Source organism: Hyaena hyaena, unplaced genomic scaffold, assembly GCF_003009895.1.
Source record: "Hyaena hyaena isolate Hyena2069 unplaced genomic scaffold, ASM300989v1 scaffold_169, whole genome shotgun sequence".
Classification (NCBI taxonomy): domain Eukaryota; kingdom Metazoa; phylum Chordata; class Mammalia; order Carnivora; family Hyaenidae; genus Hyaena; species Hyaena hyaena.
The window spans coordinates 1,826,384-1,845,107 of record NW_024080801.1 but is presented as its reverse complement, the minus strand read 5'-3'; the positions used below and the strand labels follow the sequence as shown (position 1 = coordinate 1,845,107).

Sequence of the window (18,724 nt, the reverse complement as noted above, 5' to 3'; positions counted from 1 at the left end):
CTCCCCTGCTCATGCTGTCTCTCTCTCTCTCTGTCTCTCTCTCTCTCAGAAATAAATAAAACATTAAAAAAAATTTAAAAACCCAAAAAACAAAACCCCAACTGATTCATGAGGTTAATAAAGGGCAGTTGAACAGCAGCCATCTTTTCCCTGTCTGGGCTCTGTGTTAGCAGCGTGGTAAAGGACGGGGGCGATGGAGACTAGAACATCAGCTCTTTTACTGACGGAGCTGCGGGGAACATGGCGTGACACACATCAACGCGGGGCTTCCCGTTCCTGGGTACCTGGCTCCTCACCTGCCTACAGTCCGTGACCACCACTGGCCAGGCCCACGCATGCCCACCTAGCTAAGCACTCAGGGTACCGCCCACTGTTCATGGGCAGACCTGTCCTCGCCAGAAGGGGAAAGATGGAGCTCAGCTCACGAAGGCCGGGGGACCAGTTACTTGCCCTGGGAGGACGTAGGGATGTGGGTCTTTCACTGGTGGGTGGCAACAAAGAGACAAGCTGGTGGAATGAACGAGCAGGTCTGGCTCTCTGAAGCTGTTAGACAAACCCAGGTGGATTGTATCTGGTCTCACAGAGTCGATGGAGCTCATTCCGTCATGACCCGTCATGTAGCCACAATACGTACGGGTCAGCTTTGGAGCACGGCTGGGGGTTTTGTATGTTGTGAGTGACACATCCCTCTTCCCTCTTTCTGCTCTTTTCTCCCTCTTCTCGTTCTACAAGCCTTAACTCAGACATCTCCTGTTCAGCAAGTTTCCCAACTACCTTCATCCACGTTAGATGTCTCTTTCTCTTCCTCCTCCCATCCCCCCACCCTGCACATGTTCCCATCCACACTTGCCACATCGTGATGCAAGCACGTGCTGTCTTGTCTTCCCTCCCCCAGCCTGTGAGCTCCTGAGGAACAGGGACGCACTCCTCAGTCTCTCTAGGGGCCTGGCCCGCACTTGGCTCTCCAGTCCTGCTTGTTGACGAATGAATGCCTCCGACCAGCCTCACTGCCGTTTAGTTCACTTTGAGCCTTTGGCATTCAGTTCCTGAGAAGGAGTTCAAGGCCCTGAGGGAGGTGCCGCGCCTCCCAGTGTAACGGTGCTGTCTTCTGTTTCTAGGCTCGGGCCCACCCAGCTCAAGATCTTCACCTGCGAGTACTGCAACAAGGTGTTCAAGTTCAAGCACTCGCTGCAGGCGCACCTGAGGATCCACACCAACGAGAAGCCATACAAGTGCCCCCAGTGCAGCTATGCCAGCGCCATCAAGGCCAACCTGAACGTGCACCTGCGCAAGCACACGGGCGAGAAGTTCGCCTGCGACTACTGCGCCTTCACCTGCCTGAGCAAAGGGCACCTGAAGGTGCACGTGGAGCGCGTGCACAAGAAGGTCAAGCAGCACTGCCGCTTCTGCAAGAAGAAGTACTCGGACGTCAAGAACCTCATCAAGCACGTCCGGCTGGCGCACGACCCGCAGGACAGGAAGGTGCAGGAGGCCCTGGATGAGCTCTGCCTGCTCACCAGGGAGGGCAAGCGGCAGCTGCTCTACGACTGCCACATCTGCGAGCGCAAGTTCAAGAACGAGCTGGACCGCGACCGCCACATGCTGGTGCACGGGGACAAGTGGCCCTTCGCCTGCGAGCTGTGCGGCCACGGGGCTACCAAGTACCAGGCGCTGGAGCTTCACGTGCGGAAGCACCCGTTCGTGTACGTGTGCGCCGTCTGCCTCAAGAAGTTCGTCAGCTCCATCAGGCTGCGTGCGCACATCCGGGAGGCGCACGGGGCGGCGCAGGAGGCTGGGCTCTTCGCCAGCTCCATCAACCAGAGCTTCTGCCTCCTGGAGCCTGGCGGGGACATCCAGCAGGAAGCCCTGGGGGGGCAGCTGCAGCTGGCAGAGGAGGACTTCGCGTTCCAGGGCATGAACGCGCCCAGGGGTGCCACCTGCCCTGCGGACGCTGGGCCTCCAGAGGAGGCCGGGAAGGAGCCTGAGGCCACTGTGCCCAGGTCCGCCCTGCCCGAGCGCTCTGCCACCCCCCAGGGTGACAGCGCCACCCTGCCCCCCTGTGTGCCGGAAGCTGCCACCCACGCCTCTGGCCTCCCTTCGCAGGCCGAGGTCTCTGAGGAGTTTTTACTGACAGGCGATCCCTCCCCTGCTGAGGTGCGCACCGCTCCCAAGGAGACGTTGGACGCCCAGCGCAGAGCCTCCTTCCAGACTCAGGGCGAAGAAGCCCCTTCCCTGCCGTCCAAGGCCAGAGGTGCCGAAGTGAACCGGGACGCGCAGGGGGCCGAGAGCCCCCCGGAGGCAGGGCAGAGAGTGGCTGCCCTCCCTACTGACGGACCAGATCCTAGTAGGTGTCTCAGGTCAAACCCAGGGGAGGCCTCCGACCTTCCTCCGGTAGCAGGTGGAGGGGCCGTGGCCCTGCCCCAGCCTGACTCCTGCCCGCCGGCCTCCGAACGCATCAGTGCATTCATGAAGATCCTGGATGGTTTACAGAAGAGAAGGATGAACACCGGTTTGTGCGAGAGGATCCGGAAGGTGTACGGGGACCTGGAGTGCGAGTACTGTGGTAAGGAGGGCGGCGCTGGGCCAGCAGCCGGCGGGGCCCTCGTTCCTTGCTTCCCCAGCCTGCTTTGGGTCACCTCGTGTTTGGTTTGAGCTCATGTCTCTTTGCAAAGAACCACCTGTAAACGAGCCGCCTTTCATCATGTGTAGACAGTAGTTGGCAGCTGCCTGTGTTCCGGTTTGGCACGTGGAGTGTTTGTGGAGGCGGCCAGGTTAGGGGGACAGGTAGCCTGCTAGCCGGGTCAGGCACTTGTGGAGGCGGCCAGGAGGGCGGGACAGGTAGCTGTGCTGGCCAGGGCGGGCACACGCAGTGGCCTATCTCACAGCTGCTGCCAGAACTTGAACCAGGAAGAATTCTTCTTCTGGCACATGGCAAGTTCAAAGTGTAGCTTGAGTTGTGGCTCTGCTCTCCCTGCAGCTCTTTGCAGGGAGCCCCAAGTAGAGCCCTTCTAGCTCACGGTGCTGCACGGCCCCTGAAGCTCCGGAGAGCTGGCAGCGTGGGTGCTGGGGGAGCCCAGCCCGAGCTCAGGGTCAGCAGGGGTTTGAGACCCTGATCTAGGCAGGTGCACAGAAGCACCTGGGCTGTAACTGGTCCTTGGGAAACATTTGTTTCCTCTTGTCCTAGCTCTGACATCATGCAAATATAGTAGCACCCAATTATAGTAGCACCCTTAACGTTTACAGCCTCCCACCTTTAAAAAGTGATTTCCAGGGGCGCCTGGGTGGCTTAGTCGGTTGAGCTTCCGACTTTGGCTCAGGTAATGATCTTGCAGTTCATGGGTTTGAGCCCCACATCAGGCTCAGAGCCTGGAGCCTATTTCAGATTCTGTGTCTCCCTCTCTCCCTGCTCCTCCTCTACTCACGCTCATCTCTCTTTGTCTCTCTGTCAAAAATAAATATGCATTAAAAAAAATATTTAAAAAGCGATTTCCAGACAGAAGTGAGGAAAGTGTGACGGGTGACCTGGACAAGCTCGAGAGGGAGATAAAAATAGTAGTAAAAAAATAACAACAAGAAAATGAAATTCAGTGTGAAGCAAACGCCCTTGTTCTCATGTGACGATTTTTTTCAGGCAAACTCTTTTGGTACCAAGTGCACTTCGACATGCACGTGCGCACCCACACCCGGGAGCACCTCTATCACTGCTCCCAGTGCCATTACTCCTCCATCACCAAAAACTGCCTTAAACGCCACGTGATTCAGAAACACAGTAACATCTTGCTGAAGTGCCCCACTGACGGCTGCGACTACTCGACTCCGGATAAATACAAGCTGCAGGCGCATCTTAAAGTTCACACGGAGTTGGTAAGTAGCAAGCCTGGGCGGCAGCACCGTGTGCCCCGCGTGCCCCCTGCTTTCTAACCTTTGCGCGCATGGAAAGGTGCCCTGCTTCCCATGAGCCAGCGTCCGTGAGTGTCAGGCTCTTCGCTTCACCCCGGGACGCCCTTCACAGGGAGAGTCTCGGATACGTTGCAAAATGACGAGTTGGAACAGATTTGCCTTCTGGGCCCATCGTTCAGCGTCAGGGAAGATCTCCAGGAGGAGGATCCACAGAGTGGAAATACAGCAAGGATTTCGTAAACGACATTATAAAGGATCCTTAGTGACAGAGGTGGCAGTTGAGAGGTTAAATTCCATAGCGCCCATGAGGCAGTGGGCAGTGTCTAGTTCACTGGGAGAGCGCAGGAAACGTTGAGGACCACGGTGTCCACTTGGGTCATTCGTGGACTCTCTGTGAGGGATTATCTGCGAAGCACTCTGATTTAAAAAAAGACGGGATCATTTAAGCCAAGATACTGTTAATATTCATAACAGTGAAGTTTGCTTAATTCTTTGTTGGAAGGTGATGTAAGGCAATGAATGACTCTAGTTTTGCAGATTCTCATGTAACACAGGGGGCTGACCCCCGAGTGGAGGGAGCCTTCTTCAAGAGATAAAGGGGGCTCAGCTGGCCCCAGGTGTGGTTCCGCCGTGTTGGCATTCCTTTTTATACCACAGACGGCACTGAAGGAGGTGTCCTAAGCTGGGCCTGCTCCCACTGTGCTCTGGCATAAAGATCCACCACGCTGTAGGGCTGGTGACTGGGGTGAAGTCAGGGTGCTGTAGGTATCGTGGGAGATGGGTCAGGGCACATGCTTTGGGGTTAGATGCCTGGGTTCAGATATCGTCTCCAGCACTTGCACGGGCATAGGTATTGGAGCAAGTCACTTGTCCTTTCTGAGATTTGGTTAGCTTTCAGTATAAAATACATATTAAAAATTATATACCCATTAAAATTTTTTTTTAATATTCATTTATTTTTGAGAGACAGAGTGTGAGCAGGGGAGGATCAGAGAAAGAGAGAGGGAGACACTGAATCTGAAGCAGGCTCCAGGCTCTAAGCTGTCAGCACAGAGCCCAACACGGGGCCGGAACTCATGGACAGCAAGATCATGACCTGAGCTGAAGTCGGATGCTTAACTGACTGAGCCACCCAGGCACCCCAGTATATATCCATTCTACACACACATATGTACACACACACATATACACATAATATGCACAGACTACATGCATGTATTATATATGCCTGCAAATGCAGTGCACATGTATACACACATGGTTGTATATGTATATAGATCTCCTAGGGTTACTGGTAGGGTAAAATGGAATGTTCTACAGCAAGAACCTGACTCAGGGACTATGCTGTTGACTGTGTGCTTGCTACCACACATCACCTGGTACCTCTTAGCACATGTTCTCTGTCTCTCTTTCTGAGTAGGGCATGAAGGCTCACACATCCTGTTTCCTTCCAGAATGGCTGTTAGATTGGAACTGATTCCAGTACCGTCTTAGGGCAGAGAAAACCGGGGTGCAGAAATCATGGCTACGACATTGCTAGAAGCGCGCCTGAGGCCAAGAGCTGAGTGAGGGTAGCATGAGGGCAGCGTGGGGGCAGCCTTAGAGGGTGGCAGTTAAGACCAGGGACCAGGCCGCGGGTTTTAGACTCTGGCTCCCCCATTTACCATGCATCTTTAAGATGTGTCCTGTAACTGCCCCTTGCCTCAGTTTACCCATCCATAAATGTCTAAGAACAATGCCTGACGTGGAGTAAGCACCATACGTCATTGACTGTTACAACTACTGTTATTCATTGTACTTGGCGTCTTTGGGCTTGGTGCTCTGTGTCGGGAGACTGTCCAGGAGGTTCCAGGCTGACGCTGCAGAGGAGGCTGTGCAGGAGCTCGGCGGTGTGTGTGGCTGCCTGTTTTGCCCCGTGCCCATTTTCCTTGCCCGTCGTGAGTGTCAGAGGGACTCAGGTGCAGCCCAGGCAGTTCCTTGCCTCTGGATGCTGGTACTCAGCCCTCTGGCCACATCCTTGGTCCTCAGGGTCAGCAGGGCCACGTCTGGGGACGTGTGCTAAGATCTGAAGCCCTGATTTCATATGCTTTCGTATATCTTAATAATCCAACACTTAGTGGGGCTTCTCTTCTCGACTTCCTGTGGTCATGGATCTTCCTTCAGGAAGGGTCTCCCTGAGTTGGGAGAGTAGTGTTGTATGACCTCGCCTTGGCCTGGGGCTTGGTTCCCTTGCCTGTGTCCCAAGGAGATGGGCCACGTGTGTTAAGAGCCGGTTGGGCTTTCTCGTTTGACCCAACACTTAGGTGTTTTCAACACAGATGCCCATGCAGTGCACAACTAAGGAACTTTCAGATTGAACCCCTGCCCCACCCCAAGTGGGCCTCCATCCAGGTCCATTCCGGTTGCAATAGGAGCCTCGGAAAATTTGGCTGAGTTCCTATTTCTGTGACTCTCAACCATTTCTCAGCTACTGATGCACCCAGTGATCAGAAGGCATGAATACATTTAATATAGTCTCTCCCTACAGACCCTCCTTCTCTTGAGCAAGCAGATGGAGTGACTTAGCGTCCAGGATGTATTGGCATCAAGGAAATGTGGCGAGCCAGTCAGGAAGAAGCAGTTAGTGATGTTGCTGGAGCAGGCCCGCTTCTTAGAGCACCAGGGAGGCCTAGGAGAACGCAGCGGTCATGAAGCGCCAGTGGCTTCGGGTTCTGACGCGCTGTGGTCCAGGTCTCCTGTCCACCCCCATGATCTTGGCCGTTTGCCGAGCTCTGCTTTCTCAGTCGTAACATGAACATTAGGTACTGTCTCCTGCCCCTCGGGGCTGTGGTGCGTGAATCAGAAAATATATGTAGGGGTGCCGGGTGGCTCAGTCGGTTAAAGCTGCTGATTCTTGATTTCAGCTTAGGTCCTGATCTTGCGGTTCATGAGTTCAAGCCCCACAACGGTCTCTGCGCTATGACAGTGTAGAGCCTGCTTGGGTTCCTCTCTCTCTCTCCCCCCCTCCCTCCCTCTCTCTCTCTCTCTCCCCCCCTCCCTCCCTCTCTCTCTTCCCCCCCTCCCCCTCCCCCCCTCTTTCCCTCTCTCTCTCTGCCCATCCCATGGTTCTCTCTCTCAAAAAAATAAACTTAAAAAAAATATATATGTAGAACACTCAGGTCAGTTTTTTCAGTCCCTAGGTCATCGTCCATTGGATGGTTGTGAAATCAGTGGATTTCAACTAGTAAGTTGATCCCAACTAGTGAGTATATCTTAAAAATGGAGTACCATAGAATCAAATAGAAATTACCGGTATTAGTCACCCTTACGCAGGGTTAAGGTTTGTTTTCTGAGGCCTTTGTTTCCGTGTGTCAGTATGTTTACATGTGAGCGTGTGTGACATCGTCAGATGGTGATGTCACATGGGTGACCTCCTGTGGGTCCCACTAAAGAAGTTTATAAGTGACTGGCCCAGCTGATGTAGTTCATGTCGTCCTGAATCAGAAACACATGGGGTGAGAGGTTACTGAGCTCATGCCCCCAGTGTCGTTTGAGGGTAATCTGGAATCTGCGCCTTAAGTCCCTCCCGGTGGACACATTTGAAATGGCAGGAAACGGAGCAGATGGTGGATGCCCAGGGTAAGGCAGTCTGCTCCCTTTGTCTTCCAGCTTGGGTCCTCTCCAAGAAGACCTCACAGGTACCAGCCGATCTGAGGGCGCCGTCGCGGCCCTGAGCCTGCACTCGGGAACGGGCGCGTTTTGGTGTTAGGTGCCGACTCCGCCACTCACAGGGTGTGGCTTCCCTTCGGAACTTCTCTGAACTTCGCTTCTGTGATGTGCCTCCAGGCTTGCCCTGGGGCCTCGGGGACAACGGTTGTGAGGGACGCGGCACAGGTCCAGGCGTCCAGGGGAGCTGCGGGTCTGAGCTAGCTCGTCCTCAGTAGCAGGTGGTATTGGGCGGTGGAGGACGCCGCCATCCGTCCGTCTGTCCATCCAGAGCATGATGGTTTCTCTGCACCTGTTCCAGATTAGCGTTTGCCCCGTCTTTGAAAAGTGCTTGGTCCGTTCTTGGCCATGAGGGTCCGCATATTTAAAACATCTTACTTGTACTTGCTGCAGGTAAAGTAAAAGAATATATTGCCAACGAAACACAGAGCAAGTAGGGGAAGCCATCCCTGTATCTTTCTGGAAATAAATGGATTTGTCTTTTTTTTTTTTCAGTGGAGGACAATATTATTGAACTAAAGTGATGGGGTATGAGATTTTTCGTTTTCCAGGGGCCGGGAGCGGATGGGCTTTTCCTCTGTGGTCACAGACTGTTTGTTGCTACGTCGCCGTGTTTGGGCGTTTGTCCGCAGCGCTGAGGACGCGGGGCTCCCCGAGCTTCCCGTGTGGAACACGCAGCTCCCGGGAGCAAGGCCGATGTGCAGAGCGGAGGGCCTGGCCTGGCACAGCTGAGCTGCTCTGCGTGGCTGGGACGATCCTGGAGCCGAGCTCCTGAATGGTGCACGTTTGCGGCTTTTATCGAGCTTGTTCAGACCGGTCCCCGCTTGAGCGGCACCTCTTCTGCCTCCGTCATATGTTCGGCCTCCACGTGTGGTTAGCTCTCAGTGGCTCACGGGCCCCTGAGCAGGGCCGGTGTCTCACACCCCTGTCCTCGGCGCAACGCCTGGCGTGTGTCAGGGGCCCCTGGAAGGTCTGAGGAATGAACGAGTGAGTCCGTGGAGTTATGGCCTTTCATTCCTCAGAAATTGTTCAGAGTGCAGTCTCCCACCTTATTTTTTAAATTTATTTTATTTTTTATTTTTTTTTAAAGTTTATTTATTTGTTTTGAGAGAGAGAGAGAGAAAGAATCCCAAGCAGGCTCTGTACCATTAGCACAGAGCCCAGTGCAGGGCTCGAACCCACAAACCATGAGACCATGACCTGAGCCGAAATCAAGTTGGGCACTTAACCAACGGAACCACTGGGGTGTCCCCAACATCAGATATTTTATACGAGTAGCACTTACGCCATAGTTAATACACTCGGTGCCAGGGGCAGGCTTGATAGCCTCCACCCGCTGCTGGCTTTAGACTTGAGAACTGCCCAGTTGCCCTGGGGGCCGAGGCACCTGCAGTAGTGCTGTTGACCAAGGTGAAGTTCACCCAGAGCAGAGAGGCGGGGCCCGAGCCTACGCCCAGGCCTGGGGCTACTCCCGCACCCCACACTGTGGCCACAGACTCCAGCTGACTCCTGTCTTCTTTCAGAGGGTCCTGTGTTGAGCTTTGAAGGCCTCTTCCACCAGAGCAAAGAAACTCCGAGGTCTGGGCTCCTTGACTGTCGTCATTACCGCATGGGCCTCTCCCTCGCCGCCTCTGCCAGGAACTCTTTTAACAGCCGCTCTTTTTAAGTTTGCTGTGTCAGTTTGGGTTTTCATCTCTGGTGCGGAACTGAGGCCTGAAAAAGAAATAAATGAGTCCTGAGAGTGAACCCTCCTCCCAGTGCCCCTTCCCACCGCCTGTGTCCTTCTGACAATCTTCAAGGGCATCAAGAAATGAGGGGCCCTGATAAGCTCTAAGATAAATTGCTCTCAGACTATCAGAGATTAAAAGAAAAACAAATCAAATAGCAAGGACTCAGGGGAGATCACTGTAAACTCCCTCAAAGCCCTTTGAACGCGTCTGTCGTGTGTGCTGATGAGGGTGCTGGGGACAGCTCCGGGACGTGCGCTGGGCCCCACGGCCCCTTTCCCAGCGGCCTGTTAGCACGACTTCCTGTGTGCAGACCCGGGGAGCAACGGGGTGACCTGGAAGGCTCAAGGGCAGAGGACGACAGTGACAGAAACATCCCGGGCAGCCCTGAGCCCACCATGTCGCCTGCGTGGAAGTCCGCGGCCCTGGCTGGTCACCGAGCTCCAGACAGGTTCACTACAACCGCCGGGGCCCCTGGGGCGCCCGAGGGTCCTCTGGGGAACAGTGCTCACAGGAGGCGTTCCGCACCGGCAGCAGCTAACCCACAAAGGAGTTCGGAGGGGTGCTCGCTCCGTTCCGTATCAGAGATTCCCGGGCTGCATGAGCCCCCAAGCAAGCCCGACATCTGAGGCTGAGTTGCATTCATGGCAGCGCTGCGGCCGCAGTAGCTAAGCCTTCCAGATGTATTGAGAGCTCACCATGGGCCAGGCTCTGTTCTAGCACTTTACATGTGTTGTCTCTTTTTTTTTTTTTTTTTTTTAAATTTTTATTTATTTCTAGGAGAGAGAGAGAGACAGCGTGAGCAGGGGAGGGTCAGAGAGAGAGGGAGACACAGACTTTGAAATAGGCTCCAGGCTCTGAGCTGGCAGTCAGCACAGAGCCCGACGCGGGGCTCAAACCCATGAACTGCGAGATCATGACCTAAGCGAAAGTCGGACGCCCAACCGACTAAGTTGGGCCAGGCGCCCCTACATGTGTTGTCTCTTAATAACCTCATTGTTCAGAACAGTTAATAGGTTCACTGCAAGTTGAGCAGAAAGTACAGAGACTTTTGTGTGCTAGTCACACCCGGGGTCCGGAGGTTACATTAAGGCTCCCTCTTGGTGCTGTACATTCTAAGGGTTTGGACAAATGTATCATGACATGTGTCCACCATTATAGCATCATGCACAGTTGTTTCACTGATCTAGAATTCTCTTTGCTCTGCCTGTTCATCCCTCTGTAACCCCTGCATTCTGGCCACTGGATCCTTCTACTGTCTCCATTGTTCTTTTTCCAGAATGTCATGCAGTTGGAATCCTGTAGTATGTAAATTTTCACATTGGCTTCTTTCACTTAGCAATATGCATGTAAGTTTCTTCCACATCTTTTCATGGCTTGAAGGCTCATTTCTTTTTAGTGCTGAGTAGTTTCCATTGTTTGGCTGTACCACAGTGTACCCGTTTGTATTCAGTATTCTGGACTTCGGCCATTCTAACAGGTGTATAGTAGCATCTCTTTTTGGCTTTAATTTGCATTTCCCGATGACCTATGATGTGGAGCTTCTTCTCATTTCCTTCCTTTGGTGAGGTGTCTAGCTCTTTGGCCTGTGTTTTAATTTTTTTTTTATTTTGAGTTTTAAGAGTTCTTTGTATATTTTTTATACTCTTTGTATAAAGTATCCTTTATCAAATAACATCTTTTGCAAATATTTTCTTTCTTTATGTGACCTTTTTTTCCCTTCTCTTGACAGCATCTTTCGTAGAGCAGAAAACTTGAATTTTAACAAAACCCAGTTTTATGGACTCACTCTTTCATGGATTGTGCCTTTGGTGTTGTATCTAACCAGTCATTACCATACTCAAGGCCATCTAGGTTTTCTTGTATGCATTCTAGAAGTTTTGTAGTTTTGTGTTTTACGTTTAGGTGTGTGATCCACAACGAGTTAATATTTGTGGAAGACTGTAGATGTGTGTCTGCCATTTTGGCTGTCCACTTGTACCAGCACCGTTTGTTGAGAAAACTCTCTTTGCTCACTTGTATAGTATTTGCTTCTGCGTCAAAGATCAGTTGACTGTATTTAAGTGGGTCTATTTCTGGGCTCTCTTCTCTTTCACTGATCTATTGTCTGTTCCTTTACCAGTGCCACACTGTCTTCATCGTTGTTGCTTTATGGTAAATCATGAAGCTGAGTTGTGTCTGTCTTCCAACTTTGTTTTCCTTCTCCAGTATTGTGCTGACTATTCTGTTTCTGTTTTTGCCCCTGTATGTAACCTTTACAGTCGTTTTTCCATAACCGTAGAGTAACTTGCTGGGTGGGATTTTGGTTGGGATTGCACTGAATCTGTAGATAGATCCAGTTGTGAAGAACTGACATTGTAATGATATTAAGTCTTCCTCTCCATGAACATGGAATGGCTTTCCACTTACTTTTTTTTTTCTTTGATTTCTTTCATTAGCATTTTAATTTTTCTCATATAGATCTTGTACATATTTTATTACACTGATACATAAGCATTTCATTTTTGTGGGGTAAATGATACCGTTTTTAGTTCCAAATTCCACTTATTTATTGCTGTTATATAGGATAGCAATTGACGTTTATGTATTAACCTTTTATCTTGTAACCTTGCTGTAATGATTGCTTATCAGTTCCAGGAGTTTTTTTGTCTATTCCTCCAGACTTTCTGTGTAGATGATTATGTCCCCTGCAAACGAAGACAGTTTTCTCTCTTTTTTCCAATATGTTTGTCTTTATTTCCTTTTCTTGTCTTACTGCTTTAGCTAGGACTTCAGTACAGTGTAGAAAGGAGTAGTGGGGGATGGCATCCTTGCCTTCTTTCTAATATTAGTGGGAAAACTTCCAGGTTCTCACTGTTAAGTACGATGTTATCTGTAAGTGTTTTGTAGATAATCTTTGCCAAGTTGAGGAAGTTTCCCTCTCTTCTTAGTCTGTTGAGCTGTATCATGAATGGGTATTTCATTTTTTCCAATTCTTTTTCTGCTACTACTGATATGAGCATGTGATTTTTATTTCTTAGCCTGTTGGTGTGATAGATTATATTATTTGATTTTAGAATGTTAAGTCAGCCTTGCCCACCAGGGATAAATCCCACTTGGTTGTCGTGTATAGTTCTTTTGTTGTTGTTGTTGTTTTTAAAGTTTATTGAGAGAGAGAGAGAGACAGAGAGGATGAGGCGGGGGTGGGGGCAGAGAGAGAAGTAGAGAAAGAATCCCAAGCAGGCTCTATGCTGTCAGTGCAGAGCCTGATGTGAGGCTTGAACTCATAAACTGTGAGACCATGACCTGAGCTGAAACCAGTTTGATACTTGACCCACTGAGCCACCCAGGCTCCCTACCACATTTGGGGTGTACAGTTCTCTTTATACAGTGTTGGATTTGATGTACTAATGTTCTGTTGAGGATTTTTGCATCTCTGTTCATGAGAAATACTGACCTGTAATTTACTTCTCTTATAATGTTTTTGTCTGTTTTTGGTATTACGCTAATGCTGGCCTCATAGAGTGGGTTAGGAAGTAGGCTCTGTGCTTCTGTCTTCTGGATGAGATTGTAGAGAATTGGTATACCAAAAAATTATATTTTTTCCTTATGTGTTTAGTAGACACATCTGGGCTTGGTGCTTTTTCTTTTGGAAGATTATTAATTATTGATTCAATTTCTTCAATAGAGTTAGGCCTGTTATGATTATTTCTTTTTGTGTGAGTTTTGGCAGATTATCTCTTTTAAGGAATTGGTCTATTTCATCTATGTTGTCAAATTTGTAGGAATAGAATTGTTTATGGTATTCCTTTACTACCTTTTTAATATTCATGAGATGTGTAGTATGTCCTCTTTTTCATTTCTGATGTTAGTAACATCTGCCCTCCCTTTTGCCTAGTTAGCCTGACTAGAGGCTTAATGATTTTCTTGATCTTTTCAAAGAACCAGCTTTTGGTCTTATTGATTTTTCTCTATTGATTTCTTGTTTTTAACTTAATTGGTTTCTGCTCTGATTTTTAATATTTTTTCCCTTATGCTTAATTTGGGTTTAATTTATTCATCTTCTTCTACTTTCCTAAGGTGGAAGTTTAGATGATTGATTTTAGATCTTCTTTTCTTTTTTTTTAAGGTTTTATTTATTTTTGAGAGAGAGAGAGAGAGAGAGACTGAGCAGGGGAGGGGTAGAGAGAGAGAGAGAGAGAGAGAGAGGAGAGAGAGAGAGGAACAGAGGATCCCAATCAGGCTTTGCATAGAGAGCACAGAGCCTGACATGGGCTTGAACTCATGAATCGTGAGATCATGACCCGGGCTGAAGTCGGATGCTCAACCGACTGAGCCACCCAGGTGCCCCTTCTTTTCTAATATTATACATTCAGTGCTATATAGATTTCCTCCCAGGTACAGCTTTCATTGCTTTCCATAGATTTTGAGAAGTTGTGTTTTCATTTTTATTTAGTTTAAAATACTAAAAAAATTTTTCTTGAGATATCTTCTTTAACTCATGTTATTAAAAGTATATTATTTAATTTGTGCATATTTTGACATAGTCTAACTGTCTTTATTGGTTACTAGTTTAATCCTTTGTGGTTTGTGAGCAAACACTGTATGCTTTCTATTCTTTTCAATTTGTTGAGGCCTGTTTTACGGTCCAGAATGTGGTCTATTTTGGTAAATGTTCTGTGTGACCTTGAGAAGAATGTGTATTCTCCTGTTGTTAAAGTAGTCTGTAGATGTCAGTTATACCCAGCTGATTGATTGAATTCAACTGTGCTGTTGAATTCAGCCGTGTCCTCACTGATTTTCAGCTTGCTATATCTGTCTGTTTCTGAGAGAGGGGTGGTGATATGTCCATCTGAGATAGTAGATTTGGTTACTCCTTGCCATTTTACCAGTTTTTGCCTCATACTTTTTGACTCTGTTGTTAGATGCATAGATATTAAGGATTATTATGTCTTCTTAGAGAATGGATTCCTTCAATGTTATGTAATAACCCTTTTTATTGCTGATTGCTATCTTTGAAATCTCTTCTCTCTTAAATGAGTAAGTACTTCCCCTTTCTTTTTATGAGTGTCAGTATGGTATATCTTTCTCCATCCAGTTCCTTTTAATCTGTATGTGTCTTCAGATTTAAGGTGGGCTTCTTAGAGCCAACATATAACTGGATCTTGTTTTTTGATCCAGTTTGGTAATCTGTTAATTGGTGCATTTTAGATCATTGATGTTCAAAGTGATTGTTGATACAGTTGAAATAATAGTTATCGTATTTGTTCCTGTTTTCTGTTTGTTACCTTTGTTCTCTGTTCCTTTGTCTTCCACTCTTGCCTTTTGTAGTTTTAACTGGGCATTTTATATGGTTTCATTTTCTTTCCTTTCTTAGCATATTACTTATACTTTTTTTTTTTTTTTTTTACTTTTGGTAGTGTTTACCCTAAAACTTGCAGTATATACATTTATATAGAATCCAAGTTGGCTTACAGAGAGCCCTGTTCCACATTATGGGTAGTGTCAGTATCTTGTAGTAACAAAATAATCCTAGTGCCTTCTTCATATACTGTGTATCATTGCCGATATTTATTTACTTATATAACCATTTGCATAGAAAGCATACATTATTGAATACATTGTTACAGTTACTATTTTGAACAAACTTTCTGTTAGATGAATTAAGATTAAGATCAATAAAACCTTTTATTTTACCTTCACTTCTCCCTTCTCTAGTGCTCTTTCTTTATGAAGAACAACTTTTGACTTTATCTAGTTTGTTTTTGTCAGCTTTATCTTGTTTTAATATTTCTTGTAAGATAGGTCTTCGTGGTAACAAATTCTTTCAGTTTTGTTTGTCTGAGAAAGTATTTCCCTTCATTTTTTTCTTTTATCTTTTTTTTTTTTTGAGAGAGAGAGAGAGCGAGCGCAAGACAAATGCATATGTGAGTTGGGGAGAGGCAAAGGAAAGCGGAGAGAGAATCTTAAGCGGGCTCCGCACTTATCTGATGAGGGGCTAGATGTCACAACTGTGAGATCATGACCTGAGTGGAAATCAAGAGTCCTATGTTTAACCGCTCAAACCACCCAGGTGTCCCTCCTTCATTTTTGAAGGATAGTTTTGCAGGGTACAGAATTCTGAGTTGGTGCTTCTTCTTATTTTTTTTTCCTTTCTGTAAACATTTCACTTCATACTCTTCTTGCTTGTGTGGTTTCTGAGAAGTTGGGTGCAGTTCTTATCTTTGCTCCTCTATAGGTAATGTGTTTTTTGTTTTGTTTTCTTTTGACCTCTGGCTTCTATCAGTATTTTTTCTTTATCTTTGGTTTTCTGCAGTTTGAAAATGATAGGTGTGGTTTATTTGGTCTCATTCCTACTTAGTGCTCTCCGAGTTTTTGGGATCTGTGCCTTGGTGTTTGACACCATATTAGGGAAGTTCCTAGTCATTATTGGTGCAGATATTTCTTCAGTTCCTTTGTCTCTTTCCTCTCATATTCCCACAATATGTCCCTTGGATACTCTGTGTTCATCAGTCTTTCTGCTTGCTTTTCAATTTTAGAGGCTTCCTTTGAGATGTCCTTAAGCTCCAAGATGCTTTCCTCAGCTGTGTCCAGTCTACTCACACACCCATCCAAGGCTTTCTTCATTTCTGCCGCAGTGGTTTTGATCTCTAGCATCTCCTTTTTGGTTCTTTCTGAGGTTTTTTGCCTCTGCCTCTGTGGCCCCTCTCTTGTGTGCCATCTGCTTTGTCCAGTAGAGACCTTGGCTTGTGCATCCGAGTTGTTTTAAATGCTTGGTCTGATAATCCCCAAATCCTTGCCATATCTGAGTCTGCTTTTGATGCTTACTCTGTCTCTTCAAACTGTGTTTTTTGCTTTTTTGCGAGTCTTATAATAATTTTTCCTTCTTCATATGTGGGCAGGATGTACCGGGTACAAGGAGTTGCTGTAAATTGGCCTTTTGTAATGTATCGGTAAGGTGTGGGGGAGGAGAATCATTCTATAACTGTGATTAGGGCTCAGTTTCTCAGGAGCCTCTGCCTATGGGCATGAACTTCAAGAGTGTTTCTCATTCTTTTTTTTCAACTCCCTTAGGTGGGTAAGGAGGGCTAAAGTGGGCTGGGTTTGGGTCTGTCCTTTCTCCCATGTAGAAGGCTATAGGGGGCTGGAATTGGGTATTTCCCTTCCTCCAGGTAGCTTAATCTTTGATAATATCCCGGCAAGCGAGGCTCTGGTGAACTGGTATCCTCTGGGGGCAGATCTTATCAAGAATAGAATGTTCCAGTGTATTTCAGAATGGTTCCTTTTCCCCCATTCCTGCCAGAAGTATGGGTTTTTCTCTGATACTCACTGTGACTACAAGGTCAAGCTCCTAGGGGCTAACTCACAAAGGTGGGTGCCCCAGTGAGCCGTAACAAGCTCCCAGCCGCTGGCCAATTCCGGTCTTGCCTTCCCTGCTCTGGTCCTGGCTTCCTGGGGGTTTTGCTCCCATAAGTTGTGATTGTCTGCACTCTCTCCAGGTTTTGGGGGGTAGTGGTTTGCCCTGTGACCTCACGCGCTTACGGTTGAAGGAGAGTTGTTGCTTTTTCAGTCTGTTTCATCTGCCGTTAGGATGGAGTAGAGTCCTCTGAGCCTCTTCCGTCCTGGACTGGAAATTGGAAGTCCACTTTATGTGTTTGTAATTTCATTCTTCCTCCTACCAACAGGCAGCTTTCATTGCCAAGTGAGGAAACCAAGGCACGGACAGGTTAAGTCACTTGCCCAAAGTTCCCGAGCTAGTAAGTGGTGAAACCAGGATTCTAGCTCAGGGACTGAGAGTCCTGAGTGTGCACCCTTAGTCCCTGTCTCACAGGAGCAGGAGCCTGGCCTACAGAGGTCTCCTTTGCACACCCATCTCTGCCCTCTGGGGTGGTGTGACCTTGGGCAGCTCCTCACACGCCCCCTAGGTTGTGGTATGTGACACATAGCCCTCTGCATGAGGAAGTTGTTAAGAAATGGTCGCTGTTGCCTCTATCGTTATTTGTTAGTATGAGTGACTGCATTTTCGGGTGGCTCTGAGGCTTGTATTCATTTACTAAGATATGAGAGCACTTGGTGCCAGGCTGAGCTCCTAGCAGGCGCTCAACCAGTGGTGGGGATTCGTTCTCTCATAGATCCAAATGAGCACAGACTGTGAACATCTTCTGGAACTTTCCTTGCACTTGAGGCTCCTGCATTTCTCATGGGCTTGTGATGCACGTTTATACAGGTCACACTTCCGAGGCTTGTTGTGGGTTTGTGCGGGTGTTTCCCTGCTTGACTCGTGCACTGGTGCAGCCTCACTTGGTTGTCTTCCCTGACGGGGGCGCCGAGGGTGGGAGCATGAGGGGAACCCGTACATGTACCCTTCTGTTGTCCGTGGCCTCTCCCACCCGTCTGGGGCCCCTGCAGCGGACGCCCTCTCCCTCCCTCAGCTCACGCCCTGCTGGCTCCTCAAGTCCCCGTCCCACTGACGGGCGTAAACAACCCATGTCTCTTGCTGCAGAGTTCTGGAGGCTGGGGTTCCAAGATCAGGGCGTCGGTGGGGTCACTTCCTCCCGAGGGCCGTGAGCGAGAGTCTGTTCTCTGCCTCCCTCTGAGCTTCTGTGTTTCGCCTGCAATCTCTGTCGCCTCTTGGCTTGTGGACTCGCCGCCTGGACTCCTCGTGTGTGTGTCAGCTTCCAAACAGCAGACCTGCTGGATCTGGGCCCGGCTAGCAACTGCTTCTTAGCTAGGGACAGCGAACAGCTGCGGTGACCCGCTTTCCAGAGAGGGCTCCTGAAGTGCTGGGGGTAGGGCTTCACTGTGTGACTGCCGCAGGGGACACGGTTCAGCCCATAACACCCACCGTCTGGGGAAAATTGGCGCGTGAATGAGCCCTGTAATGAGCCGAGAGAAAAGGCAGATGAGCCAAAGCTGGAGCTTGATCGTTCACATGCGTTTCTCCCTCCATGGGAGCTGGGTCCACGAGTGAGGAGTGGTGCGGCACGAAGCTCCGTGGGACACGGGCCTGTGGAGTGGCAGGAGCAGCCCAGGTGGGCATCTGTCCATTCAGGTCCAGACACCCACTCTTCCTCTCACACTTGGGGCTCATCCCCCTGGGCCTCGGTTTCCTAATCTGTAACATGGGCACAGTGATGCCTGTCCGTTGAGAGCGGCTGTGAGTCCTGTAGAGTAACTGTGACCCCCCCCCACCCCGCACCACGCAGAAAGCACTGGAGGACATAATGCGCTTTGGGTCGTGGAGCAGCGCCGGTCTGCGCGCTAGACCTGAAGGCCGAGCCCCACTCTCTGCTGGCCCGGCCGCCCTCACCGGACCGTCGTCTGTAAGCCCTGTCCCTCCCTTCTGACCTGGAGCCTGTACCCTTCCCGGGCTGTGGGCCGGGTGCAGGTGGCGTGTCACACGTTCGCAAAGA

At 49.1% G+C, this 18,724-nt stretch overlaps 1 protein-coding gene across 3 annotated transcripts in view; it reads left to right on the top strand.

Annotated features, from left to right (window-relative positions):
- ZFAT (zinc finger and AT-hook domain containing) overlaps positions 1-18,724 on the top strand; it is a 196,780-nt gene that overhangs the window by 83,558 nt on the left and 94,498 nt on the right. For 2 of the 3 annotated variants that reach the window (XM_039240202.1, XM_039240203.1), the window contains exons 6-7: positions 1,119-2,563; positions 3,632-3,864. In XM_039240202.1, coding sequence (XP_039096133.1) covers positions 1,119-2,563; positions 3,632-3,864 — 1,678 coding nt within the window. Of the gene's footprint in view, positions 1-1,118; positions 2,564-3,631; positions 3,865-18,517; positions 18,635-18,724 lie in introns of all 3 variants that reach the window. The other variant, XM_039240201.1, reaches the window with a different exon arrangement.